This window comes from Culex pipiens, chromosome 3 (assembly GCF_016801865.2).
Source record: "Culex pipiens pallens isolate TS chromosome 3, TS_CPP_V2, whole genome shotgun sequence".
In the NCBI taxonomy this organism is placed as follows: domain Eukaryota; kingdom Metazoa; phylum Arthropoda; class Insecta; order Diptera; family Culicidae; genus Culex; species Culex pipiens.
In genome coordinates this window covers 159,615,709-159,638,212 of record NC_068939.1, presented here as the reverse complement: position 1 = coordinate 159,638,212, position 22,504 = coordinate 159,615,709, and the positions used below count along the sequence as shown (strand labels likewise).

General features: G+C 34.6%; 1 protein-coding gene across 22 annotated transcripts in view; it reads right to left on the bottom strand.

Moving 5' to 3' along the window:
* Nucleotides 1-18: 18 nt before the first annotated feature.
* Nucleotides 19-22,504, bottom strand: part of LOC120414134 (glutamate-gated chloride channel) — a 115,596-nt gene continuing 93,110 nt past the window's right edge. For 4 of the 22 annotated variants that reach the window (XM_039575184.2, XM_039575178.2, XM_039575170.2 and 1 more), the window contains 8 exons: nucleotides 21,959-22,028; nucleotides 16,298-16,534; nucleotides 12,897-13,031; nucleotides 12,523-12,840; nucleotides 11,570-11,691; nucleotides 7,453-7,577; nucleotides 6,964-6,996; nucleotides 19-5,872 (listed from right to left, as the gene is read on the bottom strand). In XM_039575184.2, the coding sequence (XP_039431118.1) occupies nucleotides 5,752-5,872; nucleotides 6,964-6,996; nucleotides 7,453-7,577; nucleotides 11,570-11,691; nucleotides 12,523-12,840; nucleotides 12,897-13,031; nucleotides 16,298-16,534; nucleotides 21,959-22,028 (1,161 nt within the window). In that variant the 3' untranslated portion in view covers nucleotides 19-5,751. The other 18 variants (XM_039575221.2, XM_039575213.2, XM_039575206.2 and 15 more) reach the window with 9 other exon arrangements.

Here is a 22,504-nt window from a genome sequence, read left to right as displayed (position 1 = left end):
ATATACTGTTTTTCTTTGTTGTTGATTGATCGTATGATTTTAACGGTATCAACATTCACTACCAAATAATATGGTTATCGATTTATGTTAAACTCTTGGGGGGATGTTGTTTGAGTATTTTCCCGGACTAAATTCTCATTTTTAATTTACACTCACAACATTTACCTAAACTGCTGAGTTGATACTCGGGGACTTAATCAAACCAAATTTGGAGCAGAAAACTTTTTTTTTAAGGAAATCATCTCTAAATTTGATTGGCAGCATCTTTAGTTTAGTTTCCGCCGTGAAATTTAATCCCAATCAAACATAACCTTCAAAATGTTTAAGTGTCCAACCAGAAGTTGCTCACAGCCTACTGCTTGTTTGTTTTGTTAAAAACTGGCGTTTTAAAGAAAAGCAATCTGTGAGTGAAAATACGTTGTTTTTTTTTCTGTCGCTTGAAAACGCTAGTTTGTATAAAAATTTCGCCACAACGCGTGGCGGAGGTTTAAATGCATTCAAAACAAAACGATTGTTGAGGGGAAAGATTCTTTCTCAGCACCTTCGTGACGTTTTTTTGTTGAGTACGATAATGCTCAAACTGTAACACTACTCAATGTTTTCATATTATTTATACCATCACCTGTCTCTGCTCTATTTTTACAACGTTTCTCTTTCACTTGTAACGCGTTTGTAACCCTGTATTTTAAACGTTTTTATGTTATTTTTTATTTTTTTGTTAGCTAAACTTGTAATACAAATCATACACGATCTAGCTGATCATCCACAGATGCTTAGAGTTAGTGTGTGTGAATTTTAGGTTTTTATTCTGATTTGCAGTATAAAATTGATGACACACGCGCCAAACATCATTGCCGCAGCGCTAGAGAGTTGTTGTAAGACGGTAGTGTAAGGTTGCATTGAATCCGATATTTCGTTGAAACACAGTTGGCCTACTCGATGATTTGGGCTTGAAAATTCTAAGGGGAATTCTAGGGGTTATCGGAAGCTTGATGCAATTCTGGAGTTTTTTGTTCTCAAAAGGTCCAATAAACAAATTTAGATTTTTTTTTGCTTTTTGAGCGTCTTTGAATACCTCAAGGCGGTTTTAAAAGCACCCAAAAAGCAAAAAATAGAAATGTTGTGTATTGGGCCTTTAAAAAAACTACAAAAATGAAAAATAGTTGTAGAGCAAGCAGTTTATGTCGTTAGTGTACCTTTACTTGTATGCTTATGGACGAAATAATGTGCTGAAATAAATATCAGTCGTTCTTGGTGTTTTAAAAGGTTTATTAGAAATCGCATAATTTGTTCTGTCTCAATTGAAAATAAACAGTTTAGATTAGAGATTCTGCCACAAACCGTTTCCGTTGTGTTTAATTTCAAGTGATAACATGAACCAGACAATGACTGGAAATTTTCGACTAATTCTCTTCAAACTCACTGTGTACCAATAGTACCAAAACATAACAATTAGTAGCATTGAAGTTCAGGCAAAATTTTCCGTTTTGAATTATCGGTGACTTAATTTTTTTTTTCTAAAAATTTGTTCATCATAACAATTTTGGAAATTCTGATGGAATATCATAAAATTCACAAAACAGGCAGTAAAATGCAACTTAGGTAATTGAAAGGTATTTCAACCTCATCCTCGCAAGGTCTTGACGCTCGATTGGAACACTGTTTGGCAGCTGGAATGAGAGTAACATTTCGCCCCTCCATCTAGGCTCTTTATTATGACCAAAGAAAAAAATGCGGCAGGTACTTTTTAATTTGAAATTACTAGAATATCCCGTTGGATTAGAAATAATCAAAATCTATCATTTTCAGGTTCCCTTTTCTCTTTCTTTCAGAGGTTCAATATTCAACGTGAAAGGACATCGGAACATTCTGAACATTTTGTAAAATTATCTCAAAAACGATGTAATTCTTAATTATTTTTTTGCAAATTCAATTTTACGTCTGGAAATAAGTCTTTTTTCAATTTTGTTTGGGATGTTTTCAAATTATCATTTTTTTTAATCAAAAAATGACAAAACTGCCAATTATTTTTGGGTCTTGCTGGAACATTGCTCAAAAGTAGTGTTTCAAACACATCTTAAAAATGATCAAAGTCACAATGTTTATTCCTGAACCCTTCCATCAGTACCTCTAAGAATGCCGAAGACACCAAATCGATTGGTAATTCCGTTCTCATTTAGAGATGGGCAAAAAAAGAGCGAGCCGCTCAAAGAGCCGGTTCACTGAAAAGAACGAACGAACCGTGGCTCAGAAAAAAAGAACCGCGGTTCTTTTTAACTTTTGGTCTTTTAAAAGAACCGTTTCAAGATGGCTTGATTTAAATTATAAATATAATTTATTGAATTTCCAAAAAAATAGTATTAAATTTGTTTTTTAGAATTGGAAATGCAATTTCAAACATTTCAATGCTTAAAAAAATGTATCTCAAATGTAAATGATTGTCTAAACAAAACGAAAAAAAAATCATTGTACAATTGATTGTACACTAAAGTATTACCAGAATACGAATTTGAGCATTTCAAATTGCATAATTTGTAAAATATCACCAAAAATCTACTGAATAGTTTAGAGATTTTTGAAAAAAAAAAAAAACTCTTTTGTCCGATTAAACTTTAGCGTTTATAGACTTTATCGATTAAATCAGAATGTAGAAAAGATTTCACAGAATATTTTCTCCAAATAAAACATCAGCATAAGTTCAATTCTTGCAGAAATAAACACAATTAAAAACCATTTTTCCAGCATCCTAGTTTTAAGTTTGGATGCCATTCAATTACTCGAATGTTTAGGTTTGAGTAGAAATCTTGACAAAGAGACCACAAGACCTATGGTTTCCAAGGGCATCATCTCGTTTTCAGTTTTAATTTGTTTTATCAAATAATTTATAAAAGTCCAATGTGAAAAAACTTATAAAATCACTCGATCCTTTAAAAAAACCCTTTTTATCCAAACTTTGAAAAAGAGCAAAAGAGCCGTTCAAAAGAGCGGTTCTTTTTAATGAGCGAACGAAAATGAGCGTCTCCTAAAAAGAGCGGTTTTGCCCACCTCTAGTTCTCATGCTGCTTTTCAAAATATTTATATATTCCATTTTTCTATGAAATATTGTCCTTTTATGTAAATCTTGGCTCAGATTCTTCAAAGAGACAAAGATGATTAAAAAAATCCCTAAACTAAACTTGCATGAAAGTTGCTTTGGATACTTTAAAATTTCAGTGAATCGGCCTTATTACTGTGAATTTATAGCAAATCTTAAAATTGTCGTATGTGGAAAAGTGAGAAGGTTTATTGCTCATAACAAATTTTATCAATTTGATGTTAGACCAGATTCTGTTTATTTTTATTTTAGGTTTTTTTTCCAAATTTTTTAATTTTTATTTTAGCTTTTGCACTATTGTCATTTTTCAATGAATAAAAAATCTGAAAATTGAATTTTAATTCATTTCAATTTTCCATGGTGCACTGCAATGCCGTTTTCTTTTCGACCGACACTTTGGTTATTTTTGTCATTTGTTTAGAACTAGAGGTGGGCAAAAATGAGCGAGCGGGCTCACTAGAATAAGCGAACGAGCCACGGTTCACAAAAAGAGCCGCCATTTTGAAACTTCGCTTTTTTGAAAGAACGCTCTTAGACTGAAAGATATCATCATAAACGAACTTATATTAGTAGAAAATGCATTAAATTTTCACCAAACTTCCAACAATTTGACAAATTAAATTTGTTTTTTCATCACTGGAAATGCATGTATTGAATATTCAATCTTAAATGTTATTATGAATGCTCTTTTAATTTTATTTGTGATTTGATTTAATAAACAATGGAATATTAAATTATTCAGTATTAATAATTTGACATGAAATGCTCTGATTTATTTTTTATTAAAAAAAATATCGATGTATTTAAAAAAGAGTTTTCAAGCCTTAATAAATTTTCAAAACTCATATAAAGAAAACATGTTAGGAAATCTTGAAATAATTTGATCACGTAATATTCAAAAGCCATGTTTGAAAGACGACTTTATATCAATATTTTTGAAAAAGTGCCAAAGAGCCGTTCGAAAGAGCCGCTCTCGTTTCGAGCAGCTCATGAAAAAGAGCAATTGACCGATTCTTCGGGTCCTTTTAAAAAAAAATCCATGTTTTTTTCAGCGTTTTGGCTGTAGTGGCAAAATAAAAGAAGAAACCCCCCAATGTTATAACATATTTGGATAGATAATTGATTTTCGTAAAAAGAAATATCATGCAGAATTAACCATATAGTACCTGTGCTTCTCCTGAAATAAAAATGTAGCGTGACGGGACAACATCGTAAAACTGGACTTTTAAAAGGCACACTACAAAAATCGCTACAGTTTTGCCAGTTTGATTTTTAAAAACTCTTGCTCTTCTACACATTATCACAAATTAAAAAAACGAATCTTTTGCTCCTTGAACTGAAAGAATTTGTTGAAATTTGAGTTTTTGCCAGCCATTTCTTTTCGTGACGGGACAACGAAAGGAGCAGATTTATGAAAAAACTCCTCTCCCGTTCAATGGCTTGCAGACCACATTTGGTCAATATTCTTGGCTTTTAAGGTAAGAAAACGCATTTAAAGCACATTGCAATTATTGCATCATAATAAAAATGATTTTTTTCATATTAAAAATTGAAAAATGTGACATTTTGGTGTAGCTTCGCTAAGAATCGGTCAATTCTGCCCACCTCTATTTAGTATTTTATCAAAAAGACTTTAAATTGTACTGGTTTTTAACTTTTCAACTTTTGGATGTTGAAACATAATAAAATTATTAATTTTGTTGTTTTTTTTTGTGTATTCGGGAAACTCGCTAAACAATACCTAGGAAAACATCCATTTGGGAAAACAGTAAGGTACACATTTCCACCCATTCCGTGTGTTCAACTTATGTCTTGCATGTGTATATTTTGTTTGTGTGTGCAATTTCGTACAGTGTAGAACGATTACCAGTATAGACAATTATAATATGTTTGTGTGTGTGTGTGTGTTTGTTTATTACTTTTTCCTGGCCTGCTTTGACTATTGTTTGACTGTATTTTTTTTTGTTCGGCAAAACAAAAATTGTACTGTTTGCTATGCATTTTTATTAATTACGTAACTCAACAACCACGGCTTACTACGTAAGCTTCATTTATAAATCTGATTTGTTTTTGCGTATTCGTATAAGAGTGAGTGATTGTATGTGTGTGTGTGTGCTGTAAACACGTTGTTACACACGCACATTTGTTTGTTTGTTTTTTTCACAGTGACATAGACACATAATTCGAGAATGTCCGATGATTTTTGCTATTCGTTTGGCGGATAAAAGTTCAGCAGAAGATGAAAGTGCGAGATAATCTAGAGATGTGTGTGAGTCTGATTGAGCATGAGATCTGTGTTTGGTTGTTGTTGTTATTGTTTTAAAAAATGTTTCGGTTTGATTATTTCTCATATGTGTGTGGTTGTGTTTTTGTTAATTTGTTGAGCAGTATTTTTCTTGTGTGGGTTCGACAACAGATTATTTTTAACGTCTGGTTACGCTGTAATTTGCATAGTGTGTTATACTGTGTTAAAACTTTTTTTTTTGCTACCCCTTTCTTGATTTTTCGTACAAACTACTTCGAAATTAATTTCACTGATGGATTTTGCTTCGCCTCTCTCGCACTATCCCTAGCACTACTAACGTTATGACTACATAGTTTCTCATATTTGATGTTCCTTCAATAATAGCATAATAAATGTCATCCTCTGACAGCGCCTACTCCTCCTCCTCTTCCCGGAAGAGGTAGGTGCTCCAGTAGACCAGATTGAACAGGGCAAACACGAGCGGGAACGTTATCCGGGAGATGACGTCGATGCGTTTCGACCGCGAGCATTTTCTTTGTGTTCAGCGTGGGAGGATGACACGGAAAAAAAGATCAGTCCAAGATTAGAATTTCGAGACGGGTTTAGGGCAAAGAAAGGTTTCAAAGGAAGTTTTTAAGGAAGAAAAAATCAAGCAATCGGAAAACTAACTGGGGCGTTGATTCTGAGCGTTTTGTTTTTTTTTTTGTTTTGGGGGCCAATTTTGCAAACCATAATGAAAACTGGCAGCACTGTTTTGAGTAAATTTTCGATTCCCAGAATCAACTGGCAAAGTGGAAAGGTGAAAGGTAACGTGGCTAATTTCAATCATGACAAAACTAACGTATCTAGAATACATAACTAAAAGAAATGGTTACGAAAAAGAATTCATATCGTATATAATAAAAGGGTAAAAAGTGGTGAAAATGTGCAGAGTTTAAATTCCAGCCATTTTAAGCGTGTAACTGGGTGTGGTGGTGGTTGTTGGTGGTGGTGGTGTGTGAGTGTGGGGACTGTGTTGTGTAGTTCTGCGTGACGTAATGCCTCCTCTCTCTCTTTCTAGTGGTAACTGGTGTTAAAAAACTTGTCAAAAGTAATTGTTAGTTGAATCACTATTTTTTTATATTAAATTGATTTTTGTGCAACTAAATATTGGGTTGGGTTAATTTCGATACAAAAAGTTTTACCACACGGGTTGTTTCATGGAGGAGGGGGTTGAATGGCGGATATTTTGTACAAATGAACGGGACTGACAAAGAGGATTTTGAATGAATGTGATCTAATTGTTGGTTTTTTTGAAAGGCAGCTAATAGTCACCAGTTTCTAAATGATTTTAGTTTCTTGCTGGCAGTGTAGTAAATAATAAATGAATGATATATTTTTTTGAGTAAGATGCACTGAAAAGCTTACAGCTAGATGCTTTTCAAGAAGCTCACAAGAAACGAAAGATTTCGACAAATTCGAGAGAGTCTAAATTCCGAGATTCTTTTAGGAGCCGAAAAGTTTCTAAGATGTATCCAATCTATTCTAGACTTGCAGTACGTATTTTTTTTGCGGTTTTCGTCGTTAGACAACGAATCCCTTGCTATGCAACAAAATTTAGAACGTAAGAAATCGCAATAGTTACCCCCGTCCGAAGCATGGAACCTTCTTTAATGGGCTATTGGTCGATGTGGGTATAGTGGAATAACAAAAATCAATTTAATTTTAAAAAGGGCATTTTTTAATTTCATTTTTAATAACGTGAAATAGAAGCAAGTTTCAAATGTCAAGAATATTCCAGAAAAATAATTTTGACATTTTTTCTGTTGTTATATAAAGAGAAAGTAACGAAAAATAAAAAAGTGTTTTTGCGAAACCTGCAGTTGATGTCATTGTTTTGGGTGCATTTTATTTTTGGGAGCGGTCTAACGAACAAAAGTTTTAAAAAAGATCAAGTTGTATTTATTCCACGTGTTTGTGTGTAAAGGTGTTGTTGTTTTCAATTGTTTTATCACATCTATTTGCAAAGTGTAGAATTTTTTTTTCTTCATGATATCAAAGAGATCCCGTCTGCCACCACGCGAGGTAGTGGTGGTGGTGGCGGCGGGGTTTGATCGCGGATCTTGTGACCTACCTGGTGGGGAACTTGGCCAGCCAACTTCGGCAGCAGTTGGGCCGCTTCGGGGCCTGCATATGCACCTCGCACTGTCGTAACTTTTCAAGCGCCAATGGATCGCCCGGGTGGCGCACCAGGGGCTTCTGAAAGGTGCGGCAAAATTAGTTCAAAATGTCAACGGTGTACTCGACGATCTGGTGCGTCATTTGTGGACACAATAAAGAGATGAACCTCACTGAAGTACTGAATCTTATTATAGCATTCAACTTAGTATATAACCTCATTTTTGGTTTTGACGGATCCTCGCAAGGTCGTTCAAACGAATGCAACATAGAGGTAATTCCACGTCTAACTAGCAAGATCCCGTTCATAAGAGCTCTGAGTAGTTCTTTCGATTTCGCATTTTTCAAATTTTCATTTTCTGATTTGGATGAAACTTTGTCCATGCATTCCCTATGTCAAAATAAGTCATTTTGTACCGTTAGTTTTTCCATACACAGAAAAAAAAAAGTTTTTTGGAGTTTGGTAGGTTGAAAAATTCCTTTTTTTGAGTAATATCACATAAAAAATTTGTAAAAATGTAAACCTGACTAAAATTCGTCAGAAACTGATGAAGTTTAATCAATTCCTGATGTATTTTGACACAAAATCTGTCACCATTTCCTGATGAACATTATCATATTTTTTTCTCTGTATACTTGTCTCTATGAATTAATGACATTCTGTGTCTTGAGAAAGGATTTTTTGATCGTTTTGGTGTCTTGGGCAAAGTTGCGAGTTATGATTAAGACTTTTTGGAAAAAATGGGTTTATGGGAAAAAATCCATTTTTTAATTTAAATTGCGTTCTCAAAATACTTTTTTGAAATTTTTCGATTTTTTTGTATTTATGGGTACTATACTAACAGACCAAGTGTAATCTAAATGAAAAAAAAAATACAAAAAATCTCGTTTTAAAGCAACATCAAATTTGCAATCAGAAGTAGGGGGAGAGGGGAAACTAATGATTTCTCAACCATTACAGCCGTATTGTGGAAGAATTTTATTCGATATTCTAAAACAACTATTATTCTTCGTCATCCATGAGAAAAAAGTCTCAAAAAACCTCAAAATAGTTCGAAAATATAAAATTTCTAGAATTTTTTTTATTCATTTCAAACAACCATGCGGGGCAAAATGCACAAGGTTAAATCAGTTTTCACTAGTCACCACTAGATGACACAGCTGTTTTTACAAAGGAGCTTCATAGCGGTGCATTTTGCCCCGACCACGCTTTTTGCAGAAAATTTAATTAAAAATTAATTTTTTGATGTTTTTGGACTCATCTATCTAAAGAATAACGAAGATTATGGCAAAAACTATATACTTCAATACTTACAATATCAATAAATGCTTTTTATATTGTCCAAAAATCATAATGAAAGTTCAATAAAAATTAGATGAAAACACAACATTTTAAAGTTAGAATAATTCCTATCATATTTCTTTGCTACTTTGAAAATCGGGCAATTAGTTTCTGAGATACAGCCTCACAAAGAATTCGAATAGATGAAAATGATTTTTTCTTAGTGTCACCTAATTGGCCTGTAATTTTCAACAGACGACATATCGGAAACTATTGGTCCGATTTTCAATGTTAAAAATTGAAACTTTTATTTTTCTTATCTTTTCAATAAAATCAATATCACAATTTTAAAATCAAGCTTACCTTTTGAAAAGGTCTAAACATAAATAACTTTCCTTATTTCATATTTTGACCCAAATTATAAAATTATTCAAATACTTTAATTAAAAAAAATCTGAAAATTTAGCAAAAAAATAAATGTTCAACAGAGAACAGTAAATAAAAAAATATTAAAGTAGGGGGAGAGGGGGTAATATGCACCCCCGGGGCAAAATGCACCCTCTGCTTTTCTCGACATTAGAAAGAACTTTCCGGGAAAAAATCATAGAAATTGGAAGCTTAATATTGCTAAACAATGCTGGAAAAATTTGAGCATCGTAGTATAAAAACAGCTTAAGATATTTGCAAAATTTTGAATTGTTGTGTTTTCATTTAATTTTCATTGAACTTCCAATATTATTTTTGGACAATATAAAAAGTATTTATTGATATTGTAAGTGTTGATTTATATAGTTTTTACCATAATCTTCATTATTCATTAGATAGATGAGTCCAAAAACATTAAAAAAATGCAATTTTTAATTAAATTTTGTGCATTTTGTCCCGTTGTTGTAGTGCATATTGCCCCGCATGGTTATTTGAAATGAATAAAAAATGTGTTTTGAAATTAGATATTTTCGATCAATTTTGAGGTTTTAAAGACTTTTTTTCTCATGGATGACGAAGAATATTAGTTGTTTTGGAACATCGAAAAATCTTCCATAGAAATGCTGTTTTAGTTGAGCAATCACAGTTTTTCCTTAGGGGGTGCATATTACCCCCTCTCCCCCTACCTTTCGATTACAAATTTGCTTCCAAAAATAATTTTTAATTTTTTTTGTCCAAATTTTTGATGTTTTCCAAAAAACTACTATAATATTCCAGACTTGATTATCCAAAGGCCTAAAAAAAATCGGATAGTCGAATCACGAAAAAAAAAATTCTAAGGTGATTCCAAGATGGCGGCCAAAATGGTAGCGATGAAATATTGAAGAAGTGCATTTTGTAATTTTATAGGCAATCAACTATTCAAATTTGACTAAATAGGTGGTCGCAGAACTCGAATTTGATGTTAAAAGAAAGAAAAAAAAGGAAAACATATTTTTTTGTTCGTGATTCGAATGTTCGAAGTCCCCTTCGGATAATCGTTCTTCGAATAATCGAGGCTGCAGTGTATTTCAAAAATTCATATCTCTTGAACTAGATTTTACCCCATCACGCACTATAGCAAAAAGATGTCTTTTTTAGTTCACTAAAACATATAAAAAAATAAAATTTATAAAAAAAATATTTTGTGAATTTAATTTTTAGTCATAAAAAGTAAAATAAAAATAGGATTTTTTTCCGTGTACCTATTTTTTCCTGAAAAGTCGTAATCATAATCTAAATTGCATGCTCATTTTATATGACCAATCCTCAAATTGTATGGAGACTTGAACGGAAAAACTGGTGATGGAAAATGAGTTCATTTAACATAGGATTTACATTGACAATGTCTCATCCATATAAAGAAATACAAAGAAATCGTAGAGAATCATCTTTTATTACTGGCAATACTTTGTACACAGCGGATTCGTCAATTCAAATATCGCAACTTCAAATGTCCGCTCGAACTAGCGAACTGAACAACACAACAACGAACTAGCGAGCAATCAAATGCTAGTTCGAACGTATTCGAATTAAAGAGCACTAAAACGTCAGAACTGAATAGTCAAACTAATGTTTACATTTCGACTCCTTTGTTCGACGATTTCCGAGCACGTGGTTTCGTGCTTTTGACAGCTGTCAGTCGTTCCAATTAGCGAATTCGGTTTCACTACACCCTTACCAAAAATCATGATTTTTTGAGTTCCAAATCCCACTTTTCATACGAGTTTTTGAGTTCAGGTACTACAACCATAAAAATGGTTATATGGGTTAAACTGAAAGATTCGTATGAAAAGTGGGATTTGGAACTCAAAAAATCATGATTTTTGGTAAGGGTGTAAATCGAATGCAGTTCCATTCGAATTGACGAATCCGCTATGTACCTCTACTTTTTTGTTCAAAGGTTGCCTTTTTGAACCATGGGAAGCTTTGAAAATTTTTGGTTAGATTTTTCTTGGATTTAGAGTCTGCTAGTTTGACATGGAATTACGGCCGTCGTTCAATGCACGAAACTATTTGTTGACATTTTTTCGATTACCCCAGTAAAAGTCAAACCATACAAATTCATTTTCGGATAATTTCCGGAAGAGATTTCTGAAGTTTTCTTTACAGGTCCAATAAACAATATTTTAATGGTTTGCAAAAGGCAAAAAAATCAAAATGTTGCTCATTGGACCTTTTCAAAAAGAGACGAGATTTGTGCTGGTTTGACGTTTGCTGAGTGTGTGGAAAAGTTTGGTTATGTCACTGCTCACAAAAAAACAATAATGACGGCCAAGCTATCTGCCGCGTTGCCATAATGTGGCGCCCCAGAGTGGATACTTACCATCGCAAAGGTGGCGTTGCTGTCCGTGTCGAGCAGGTCGGACGCCGCGTCCAGGCTGGCCTGCTCCAGCTCGCGCCGCTTCTTCTTCATGTTCTCCCGGTGCATATCTGCAGCCCGGTCCGCTTAGTGTGCGTGAATGAGAAGGGGGCGACAGAACAGAGACAAGAAGCGCACAAGAATTTATGTGTTCCAATGGTGATCGGTTCGGTACGGGTCAAGTCCGGGTTGTTGTCCGGGGCGGCGGGCGTCAGCATTTCCAGGCATTTCCAGGGTTGTGTGTGTGAACGCGCGCGCGAGTCCGATGCGTTTTTTTTTTCATTTTCATGAGCGTGTATGAGTGCGTGTACGTTTGTGTGCGATCGGTGGAGTCACGTGGTCCGTTGCAACGAGTCGTCGTGCGTGTTTGTATGTGTGTGATTGTGTATTTGGTCGTCCGAGTCGTCGTAGCAAGAGATACGAGATTTTTTTTTGAACAAACATTTACGGCCAAGTGCCAAACAGTAACAAAAACACAATTGGCGTGACGTTACGGTGGTGTTTTTGGTTTTACAAGACAGCAAAAATTAATTATAGTAAACACAATGTTAAAATAATTAATTATGCATACAAAGGGGTTGGAGTTTTACGAACGAGCGGGTGGGCGGGAGTTTACAAGTATATCGCGGTATTAGTTTGTTCCATTCAAGTTTTACAGGAATAGTTATGTATTGTCAACGTTTTCGTTAGACAGGTAAGCGAACAGTGCGTATGATGATGTGAAATGAGGAAAAAAGAAACAAACAGAAACCGAAAATTGCAGGTGAAATCAGTATTATAAAGTTATTAGAGTTTGCCTACAGACTAAGTAACTACAGTTATAATTTAAAATACTTTGGTATATATCAATTGGTATATTCATAACTGTATAGAGCAATTCAACAAGTGACACGTTCTGGGCCAAAGGAGATACTAACCTGAACGGGAAGCATAGTTGACCAGGGCGAACTCTAGCAGTGCCCCAAACACGAACGTCAAACAGACGCCGGTCCACACGTCGATGGCCTTGGTGTACGACACCGGCGGCAGAGACGCGTTGATACCGGACGTTTGCGTGGCCATGGTCAGCAGTGTGGTAACCCCAAGCGATACCCGAGCCGGTACGGCACCCTGATCCAGCCAGAACGACACCCAGGACACGATGACCAACATGCAGCACGGAATGTAGATCTGGATCAGGTAGTACGAGAACTCGCGCTTGAACAGCAGGTCCACCTTCAAGCAACTGTATTCACCTAAAAACATTGTCAGCATTCCCGGATCAAATCACAACCCAAAACCCGCAACTCACCAGTGTTCGTCTTGCTGTTGCAGTAATCCGTGAGGAACTTCTCCAGCGTGAAGCGTGGTAGGTGTAAGTTTTTCACAACTTGCACCGGGTCGCCTTCCTTCCACAGGAACACCAAATCGGCGGTGGTCCAACCGTCTGTGGGGTGGGAACGAACAAAACAAACAAGGGGTTAGTGTTTGTGTGCAAGTTGCTTGCAAGTAGGCGGAAACTTGTATACTGTCTTTTGGTCGAACTAATGTTTAAATGGAGAGGCACGGTACTTGAGCATAGTTGGGGTCAAAACCAAGGTTGTTAACGATAAGCATTTTGACAGCTGAAACTATTTTGAAAATTCCAAGACAACATGTAACTTTTCCACAAAACTCGAAGTGTTCAACAATAGCTGGGTTTCCCAGCTACCTCCTAACGCTGCACTGCCCATAATCGAAAATTCGGCTATTATGCCAAATCAAGTATTCCGAGAAAAACGCGTTTTAGTGTTTGTCACAAAATCTCCGTCAAGGCAATTTCCCATAAGAATGGCATATTAGCCGTTTGGTTTTTCGCATCGGCAGCCAAGTCTAAACACTATTTCAGTGAAATTCAAGTTCCAGAAGATGCGTTGGAACATCCTATACCACCGTTTTTTCAATGGGGGGCAGTGCAGGTTTTGTTAAATAGTAAATAGTTGTCAAAATACTTATGCGCCCCTTTCAAATGTTTCTCCAGATTTCGATAATTCCATCGGCGACAGCCGGACCCTAAGATGACAGTGTTCGTGAGTTGCGCGTATTCACCGACAGATGGCCAGTGGGCCTCGTCGGAGTCCGCTCATTAAATACGCAATTCAAAATTTGCATGGGAAACTTTTATTTCGTGACGGCTTTCGCGTCACGCTCCTTTCAACAGTTCTAGACTAACATTTGAACGTGGTGTATCTCTAAACAAGTTTTTTAAGAAAATGATTCCAGACTGCTTATTTTGTCGTTTTAAACCGAAACAAGTCAAAAACCATTTTTATTTAAACTATTCGCCATTTTGGCTAGATAATATCGAAGGCCGCCATCTTAGGCCCACTGGGCCCACAAAAAGGGGTACGCTCAGTTTGTATGGCAGTTGGCAACATGTTCCCGGGCTGATCGGCGATAATCTTATCGATGATAACGCGGATAACTCATTTAAAAAAAAATTTAATCCATCCAAAACATGTTATATTTGTAATGCCTTAACTAAAAATATATTTTTTGATTATTTAGTAAGTTAACTGCTAAATAAAATCACAAAATGCCGCATTGTTTCAATAATTCTCGAATTTTTCATAGAATACCTTATTTTTTCGAAAATACTCAAAAGGCAAAAAAAAACAATTCGTTTGATACTCATGTTGATTTCCAAAAAATGTGGAATTTTGAAAACAATGAGTATTTTACAAAAAATACTCTAAACAAGAAAAAAAAGCATCAAAATGTTCGTTTTGTTTGATACCCTTATTGCAAATTTTGAAAATTAAAAAAAATCGGAATTATGTGAAAATTTGAGCATTTTACAAAAAAAAATCTAACACAGGTACAAAAGCATTAAACATTGAGTTTTTTCCCAAAAAAAAGGTATTTTGTGAAAACTTGAGTACTTTATCAAAAAACTCAAATAAATGTGAAAAATTACGCATTGTTTGGTACCCATATTGCAAATTACAAAAAAATAGTATTATGAAACATTTTTTTTATTATTTTTGCTTTGAACCTTACTATATTATCTTACATCATCAAAAAATATCATCAATTATCAGAAAGGTATAGATGGATTAAATTAATTTTGGAAACATTAAAAAAAGTGAGTTATCGTCTCACGTGATGTTGATTGTTTGGCTTTTTTGAAATGTTATTCTTGATTCCAAAACTTTCGAAAAATTTCACAAATGTATGATTTTTTAACATTGAAAATTGGACCATTAGTTGTTGAGATATTGGCATTAGAAAATATTAAATATTGTTTCATTTTGAAAGAAACTTAATAGACTTCAATTTTCTTCTTTCTTTTTCTTGTATTCGCTGTATCTCAACAACCAGAAGTCAAATCTTTAATGTTTCTCAGGTAATATTATTGAACTTTTATTGAACTTATCGAAAAAAATATGTTTGAGAATGAACAACATACCTTTTCTTTTTTTTCAGTTGATATTATAGAGTTTTTTTTAAAGCTTTTTTAAGCTATTGTGTTTCATTTGTTTATGTCTATAGGACCTCTAGAATTAAACTTTGCATTTTATTAAACAATCTATAAAGTACTTTTCGATTGCAAATTTGATTTTAAATAAATAAAATTAAAAAATTCAAAATTCAAGTAAAAAAAGTTTAAGTTAAAAATATGTTTTGACTGCCATTTCTATTTTACAAAAAAAAAAAACAAAAACAAAAAAAACTAACATAACTCGGCGGCAAAACTTGTCTGCATAGTTTTCTATGGCTTAAAAGCTGTGATTTTTTTCCTCAAAAATATATATAAATACTGATTTTGAGAAATAGTTTTTTTTTGGGAAAAAAATCAATACTTCAATACTTTGCCAAAGATACCAAATCGATCAGAAAACTCGTTCAAAAGTTACAGATTTTCGCGCAGAAAAATAAGACCGCTAGTAAACTACTTTTCTTATGTTGATTTTCAGCAAAATCGTCTCATCTTTGGATTGAAAACGAATTCGTAATGATAAGTGGTTGCGAACACGGTATCACAAAAACCCTAAAAATTACCATTGAAAAAATATTTTTTGAAAAGTTTAACAATGTGTGAAAGAAAGCACTCGCAATTACCTTTCCAACGCTATATAAAACTTTTTGATGTTTGATAATGTATTTTAGGAGATATCTTTATGGGATGATACGAGAAAAATCGGCAAAATGTATAAATAAAAGCAATAGTTTTTTACCTGTGGTGGGAGCAATAGTCGTCCAATCTCTTTCGATTCTCAGATGTAGGACCCTCATCAAATTTAGAACAACTTTCCCGAAGACCTCAGATTTTCAGATTTTTTTGCTAAAAAGTTATTAGCATTGGTCATAGGGAAGGACCCCACAAAGTTGGACCAAATAAAACAAAAATACAAATAAAATCCATTTTTGATTTTGGTGGAGAATTGCTCAATTACAATAATTCTAAATAATCATATTTTTTGAAGTTTAAAATTAACTAAGAAATTTTAATAAAAATTTTAACTTTTATTTTCAAATTATGTGCGTTTAAATTTTTCCGTGTACAAGTCCCTCCCCCAACTCAGCATAAAAGTTTCTTTGCAGCACAAATTGCTTGCAAGTTGGAAACTTGTATGCTACCTTTTTCGTGTATATATTTCATGGAGACGCCTGGTACTTGACCAAATAACAATGTACCAAGCGCCTCCACAGTAAAGTTTTACTCATACTTACAGCTAGCCATCCGCAGCGAGCAGACCTGCCGATCCAGCGGGTACAGCTTCAGGTTCATCGGGCAGGCCAACGTCAGCGAGATTCGTATACTGTACAGGACGGACCCGTACGGGAAGATGCGGATGTACACGTTCGGCATGATGATGTTGTGAAAGTGGCCCTCCTTTTCGTTCGAGAAGAACAGATCCGGCATCCAGACGCGGTTCGCCTCGGTCAACGTCAGGTACTTGAGACGGCCTGTCCGGTGGGTGGGAGAAGATAGGAGGAGCGTTGAGAGGGGAATTAGATGGATGGAAGTAAGATAACGTCATAAATAATGTAATACGAAGTGCGCAAAGTGCTCTCGCAGAACACCTGTCAGGCCGCACAACAATAAGTGTCGGATATTGGTTCGGTTTGCCATCGCGGATGCTGTATTGAATGGTTTGATGTTCGAGGGACATGTGGGGTAAAGTTGGTAGAATTCTTGAAATGACAAAACATCTTCGACGAAGTTATATTACAAATGATTACGTTTAAAGACAAGTAACAACCCGGCTTTCAACACAAAATATTACACCAAATTAGCCCTCTTAACCCTGCCATCGCTCACATTCAGAGCGTTTTCCTCCCTTCAACTAACCCATAATGGAAGTCCTGGTCCTTCGGGGAACAGGTCGGGTGATGATTTTGTGGGTTGAATAACGATAAATAAAGTATCACATTTCCCTTTCGCAACGCTCTCTGTGGAAGCTATGGAGCTCAGCGATACGCGGTTCACGGACACTTCAAAGCGTCCGGACTAAACCCGAAACCGGAGTCTGCACACACACGCACACACATCTGTCAGGATGCCAATCTACAGTATCCAAAAGAAGCAGCTGAAAGTTGAGAACGTTGTCTGTCTGTGTGTTGGCAGGCCTGAATTGGTGGTATCAATTTTGGATGAAACATAACAGACAGGTGGAAGGGGGGTGTCAGCCCCCGTGAAGTCCTGGTTGAGCTTTAAACAACCGTCAGGACTTGATTTTTTAACGGCAAAAATAACTGTTTATTGGAAGATAAGAACTTTTTGTAATTCTTAAAAATGTAAATGAACAAAGTAAATGTTTGTTTGCTTTGTTTGTTACTTAAAAGTTCCCAATTTTTGAATATTACAAAAAACATTAAAATCATTTGCATTAATTATAACCAATTATAATAAAATTTAAAAAAGTACCTTTTCATCAATTATACGCACAGTGCTCTCAAAAGACGATGTTATCCTCCCCCAAATGGTGTACCGAGCAAGAAATTTGATAAGTTTGCAAATCGAATTAAAAATTAAAGAGGGTTTAGGGTTTGGAGAGTTTTTCCTAGAACTTGGGTGAGGTAACAATTAGGTTTGAGCTATTTGAAATAAATAGTTATGGAAGGGAAAATTAAATGTGATTCTCATTAATATTTATTGAATACACATTTTCATAATGCGAAAATGTGAAAATCCCTTTCAGAAAAAAGATAACTTATGATATGCAGTACTTTGTTTCAGAAAACTGGAGGAAATCTAGTTTTTTAGACAAAACTTACTACGCAGCTTTATGTGCGGAACAAACTTGCTTCACGTTTTCTTAACTTGCTGTTTTTTTTGCATAGGAGTCATTTATTCGAACATTTCTAGTAAAGCACCATAACAAAGGCAGATCCTGTTTACCTATCATCAAACCAAATTTAGAGATATTCTTCATGTAAACTAATGTCAAAAACGAAAACAATGACTTTTATATCCCGCCGTTTGACATGGAGGATTTTTAAAACCCGCCAAACAAATCGCAGCAAACTGGAGGTTGCTGGGGAAAAGTCCTTGTCAAAAATTTTCTGCTTTCTGTTGAAAAGGACGTGATTTTCGGAGATGTCTTTCTGATCAGACTTGAGTGAACGGGAAACAAGTTGTCATATTTGTTACAGCGATTCCGATCTCGTGGATTTCTTTAATCTGATGATCTGTCCCGCTAAAATAGTGCATTTTGTGGTGCTGGGTGTTAAGTGCCTTGAGCCCATAGAATGTACCAACCTTGTTGGATTTAAAACTATTAAGCGGTTTGCCCAAATCACGGGATTGAAACTGAAAAATTGCCACGAGCCTTGAATTGATTTGGCTTGATATGGAAATGTAATTTATTTGTTTTATCGATACGAGAGAATCGGATTGATATAGGTACTACGATGTTGGAAGTGGAGATTTAAAAGAAAATGGTAGATTGCGGGCAATTTAAAAATAATATTTTGAAGGGTTGATTTTTCGAGAGTTCGTTTGTGGCAAAAAATGTACCTCAAATATAGACAGCTGCCTAAATGACAGGATTTATTCTTGGAAAATGATTTTTTCAGAAAGTTCTTTAAGATATCCCATACATTTTTTCAACGTTTTTAACCGTTACTCGTAACTGGATCGACCAAATTAGATGAAATTTTAATGGATATAATCTAACATTCTATATAAACTAACGCAGGTTGAACCAAGTTGAAAAAATGGATAGTTACAGAGAAATTAAATTTAAAGACAAAAAATAGTGGTGCTCTGGAGTTAGATGGTTTAAAACCTGAAAAATTGCAAAATCCGTAAAAAAATCACTCTGGTCCAGTCTTTCATACCCACTAACGGTATCAAATATGAAAAGTATTTCGAATAACACTTTTTAAAACCAGCCCACCCCCTTTAAAACATGTTTATTTCACTTAAAAAACTAAAAAAAAATTACAAATTTCAAATATATATGTTCCATCTTCTGCTTCAGTTTCGCTTCTGAAAACTCAACGAATTCTTTCGATGCGTTTTCACTTCTTGGTTCACCGGAAGCGATCAAAGCGTTAGCCTCGTACACCATTCGGAACTACAAACTCCGTTTCTCAATCGGGTCAGATCATCGCACTGATCAAAAGCAGAACTCCGAAAACCACGTCCTTTTCAAAAGAAAACAACAAAATTTCGACAAGGACTTTTCAGAATTTTCCCCAGCAACCCCCAGTTTGCTGCGATTTGTTTGGCGGGTTTTAAAAATCCTCCATGTCAAACGGCGGGATATAAAAGTCATTGTTTTTGTTTTTGACATTAGTTTACATGAAGAATATGACCATTGAAAATGCATTGTCCATTAAATGCCCCATATGCAAAACAGCATGCTGAGATAAAATTAAAACAAGATTCAGTTTTTGTAGAAAAAAAAAATGGATTTCCTCCATGTTTAGAACAAAGTAATGGATATTATAGATTTTTTTTTTGGGTGTTTTGAAACCGCCTTGAGTTAGGGATACTAAAAAACACCCAAAAAGCAAAAACTGAAAATTTGGTTTATTGGACCTTTAAAAAAAACTCCAGATAAAAGTAATGAAAATGCATATGGGACATTTATGTGAACTGGAACAGTATAGGACATTTTCAAATATATCTCTAGAAATGCCTTAAATCATAAAATGACAGGAAAAAGCATGTGAATAATTAGCAGCGTAATTGTGCATATCGAATGATACTTTATTTTTCCAATTTGAGATTACGTATTTTTATGCAAATTTTTGTAATTATTTTTAGGGTCAATCACAAAATTTTCCTTATAATATAATGTTAAAAACCACTTGAGAATAAACTGCAAAGTTGAGAAAAAAATATATAAATAAATGTTTGGTAAAGATCTGAAAACCAAATGAACGCATTCAGTTCAATTAAACCCGCTCAAGCTTTATGTCAATATACATTAAATCTCGATTAAATTTTCAAAAGGCCCTATCTGCATAGAAAACCCATGAGGGATAGGTTGTTTTGAAAATTTAATCTAGAAATGTTTATTTTTGTTATTATCATCTAAAACAAAACAAGAAACAGGTACTGCGATCATGTTTTGGATTAAAAATCTTTTGCATACTATCAACCTCTTTCAGTATGTAAGCTGACATGCAATGAATGATTTTCGTTTATTTGACAATGTGACTTAAGCGCCATTAAGATGTTTATAAAATGAAACTCACCATATTCAATACATTAAAAACACAACTTTTATTTTTTTTCCATGAAAACCATTAGTAATAGATTTGGGAAGTTAGTAATATTAAATTTTGTAATCTGAAAACAGTAATCTTCAATGTATAATCTCCATTTATTAAAACAAAGCTTACGTCTTATTTAAAAAAAAATGTAAATGCCTTGAATTTTGAAAAAAAAAGTTTAGGCTGGTACAAATGTTTTTAAAGGAATAGTTGAAAAATAAAATTGTTATTTTTAAGTATTTCAGCAGTGCCAATTGTTAAAATAATGGAATTTGAAAAGATCAGCACATTCCTTAAAAAAGATCTTCAAACTTATTGATGGTCCGACCAGTTTCATCAAAACGACATGTTAATGTTTCCGACCTCTTCAAATGTTAGGCTGGACTTTACGGTCCTCAAGCTATTGAAAGGCCAATAACCATCTTTCATTTGCGTCCAGAAAATCTGTAGAAATAGCGCGTAGATATGATTTTTTTTAAATGTGGTTTTATTGAAAATTGCCATTTTTTGGGATCACTCTTGCACGGTGTAGGTCACTCTAACGGCAAAAAAACGTGTCTAATTATTTTGGTCAAGGAACCCCAAGAAGAATGTTGAGCCTAAGCGGAAAACCTTTTTTTCGGTTTATGCACTTTTCAAATGGAATTGCTGAGATGGTAAAGTCAGAGACATAACCAAAAGACATGAGCACGACTTGTCTAAAGGTTGTTTTTATAAACCTTGAATGAACCTCGCTATTTCACCCTGGAGATTGTTGGGGGGACTGTCCCGAGTCAGGGAAACTGTTTTTCAAAATCATCTATCGGTAAAAAATGATTTTATCTCATTTTGAAGTTTTTATTCAATATATTTAAGCTAAAATCTCGAAAAAGTGTCAAATAAATCGCTGAAATTAAGATGTTTTTTTTTACTATTTCATGAAAACATCAGTTTCGAGTTTCCTAAACATGGCTTCAAAATCCTACATAATGGAAAAATGTTTATCTCGATCGTCAGTTTCGATAATTGCACCAAAATTGGGGTTTCCTTTATTTTATTTTTTTATTCTTCTGGAAACAATATAAAAGCAAAAATTGATTAGCATTGTTAGTTTTATGTCGCGGGAAAATAAAAAAAAAAAGATCTCGGGACCAAAGAGCTCACAGTTAAAAATGTTTTTCTACGATTTTCAAATTGTTTTACGTTTCTATAGGATTCTGAGATATATTTACCTGAAAAAAAGGAATTCGGTACTTTAAATGAACATAAAGAACGATGCGTCCCCAGCAAAATGTATTGGGATTTCATTTCGATGGTACTTTTAGTTCCATTGATGTACCGAAATCATTTTTTTCCTTCAAAAAATCAAATCTCCCATGCCAAATTTGAGCCACATCGGACGTGAAATCGATGTATAGTAAAGAGAGTCGTAGTTCTAAGTCAAAAGGAGCTTGTTGCGTTTTACCCATTTTTTTAATATCAAATATTTTTCAAACTTTTTGCAAAACGATTCATGGTACTGGATCATTAACTTCTTCCCGCCCATGGTGCAGAGAAATTTAATTTTGAAGACAAAAATGTGTGGTGCTCTGGAGTAACCATGGGCGTTAGAGGGTTAACTGAAGGATTTCAAGAATTCTGAAATTGAATCATTAAAAAAAGACAAACTAAAAATCAACTCACCTCCGATATCGTCGAACTTGAGCCGCTCGTCCAGCCACTGCTCTCGGAATGTTAGCTGCACGCTGTACTCCTGTTGTTTGTTTGTTAAGTTTTTTTGTTGACGTAATTCCGGGTTCCAGAAGTTGATCAAATTGACGATGACGGTGCGGGAAGAGAATCATATATTAGCAAAGTTTTGATCGATTTTCTGCCGCGATTTAGTTGAAAGTGTGTTATATTTTTTATTCTTCTGTTCTACAATCTTATCAAGGGCACAAGGGAGGGGGGGGAGCTTGGCTTTGGGTGGTGGTCATGGGTGGGACTTATTATTTCTATGTTACATCCTACGGTGTATGGGGGGAGAGGGGGGTCCTGGGGGGTCGTCTGTTGGTTTTGGGTGAGTAATTTTTTACTGCTAGCTATCAGGTTTTCCAGATTTTTTTTAAGGGGTGATACTGATCGATCGGTTCTTAGTGTGTGTGTTTGTGTGTCGCACTGAGCTAGAGGCGAGGGACGGGGGAGTGGGGTCAGTAGGGCAAAACGCATATTTACAGGCTGCTTTTTAAA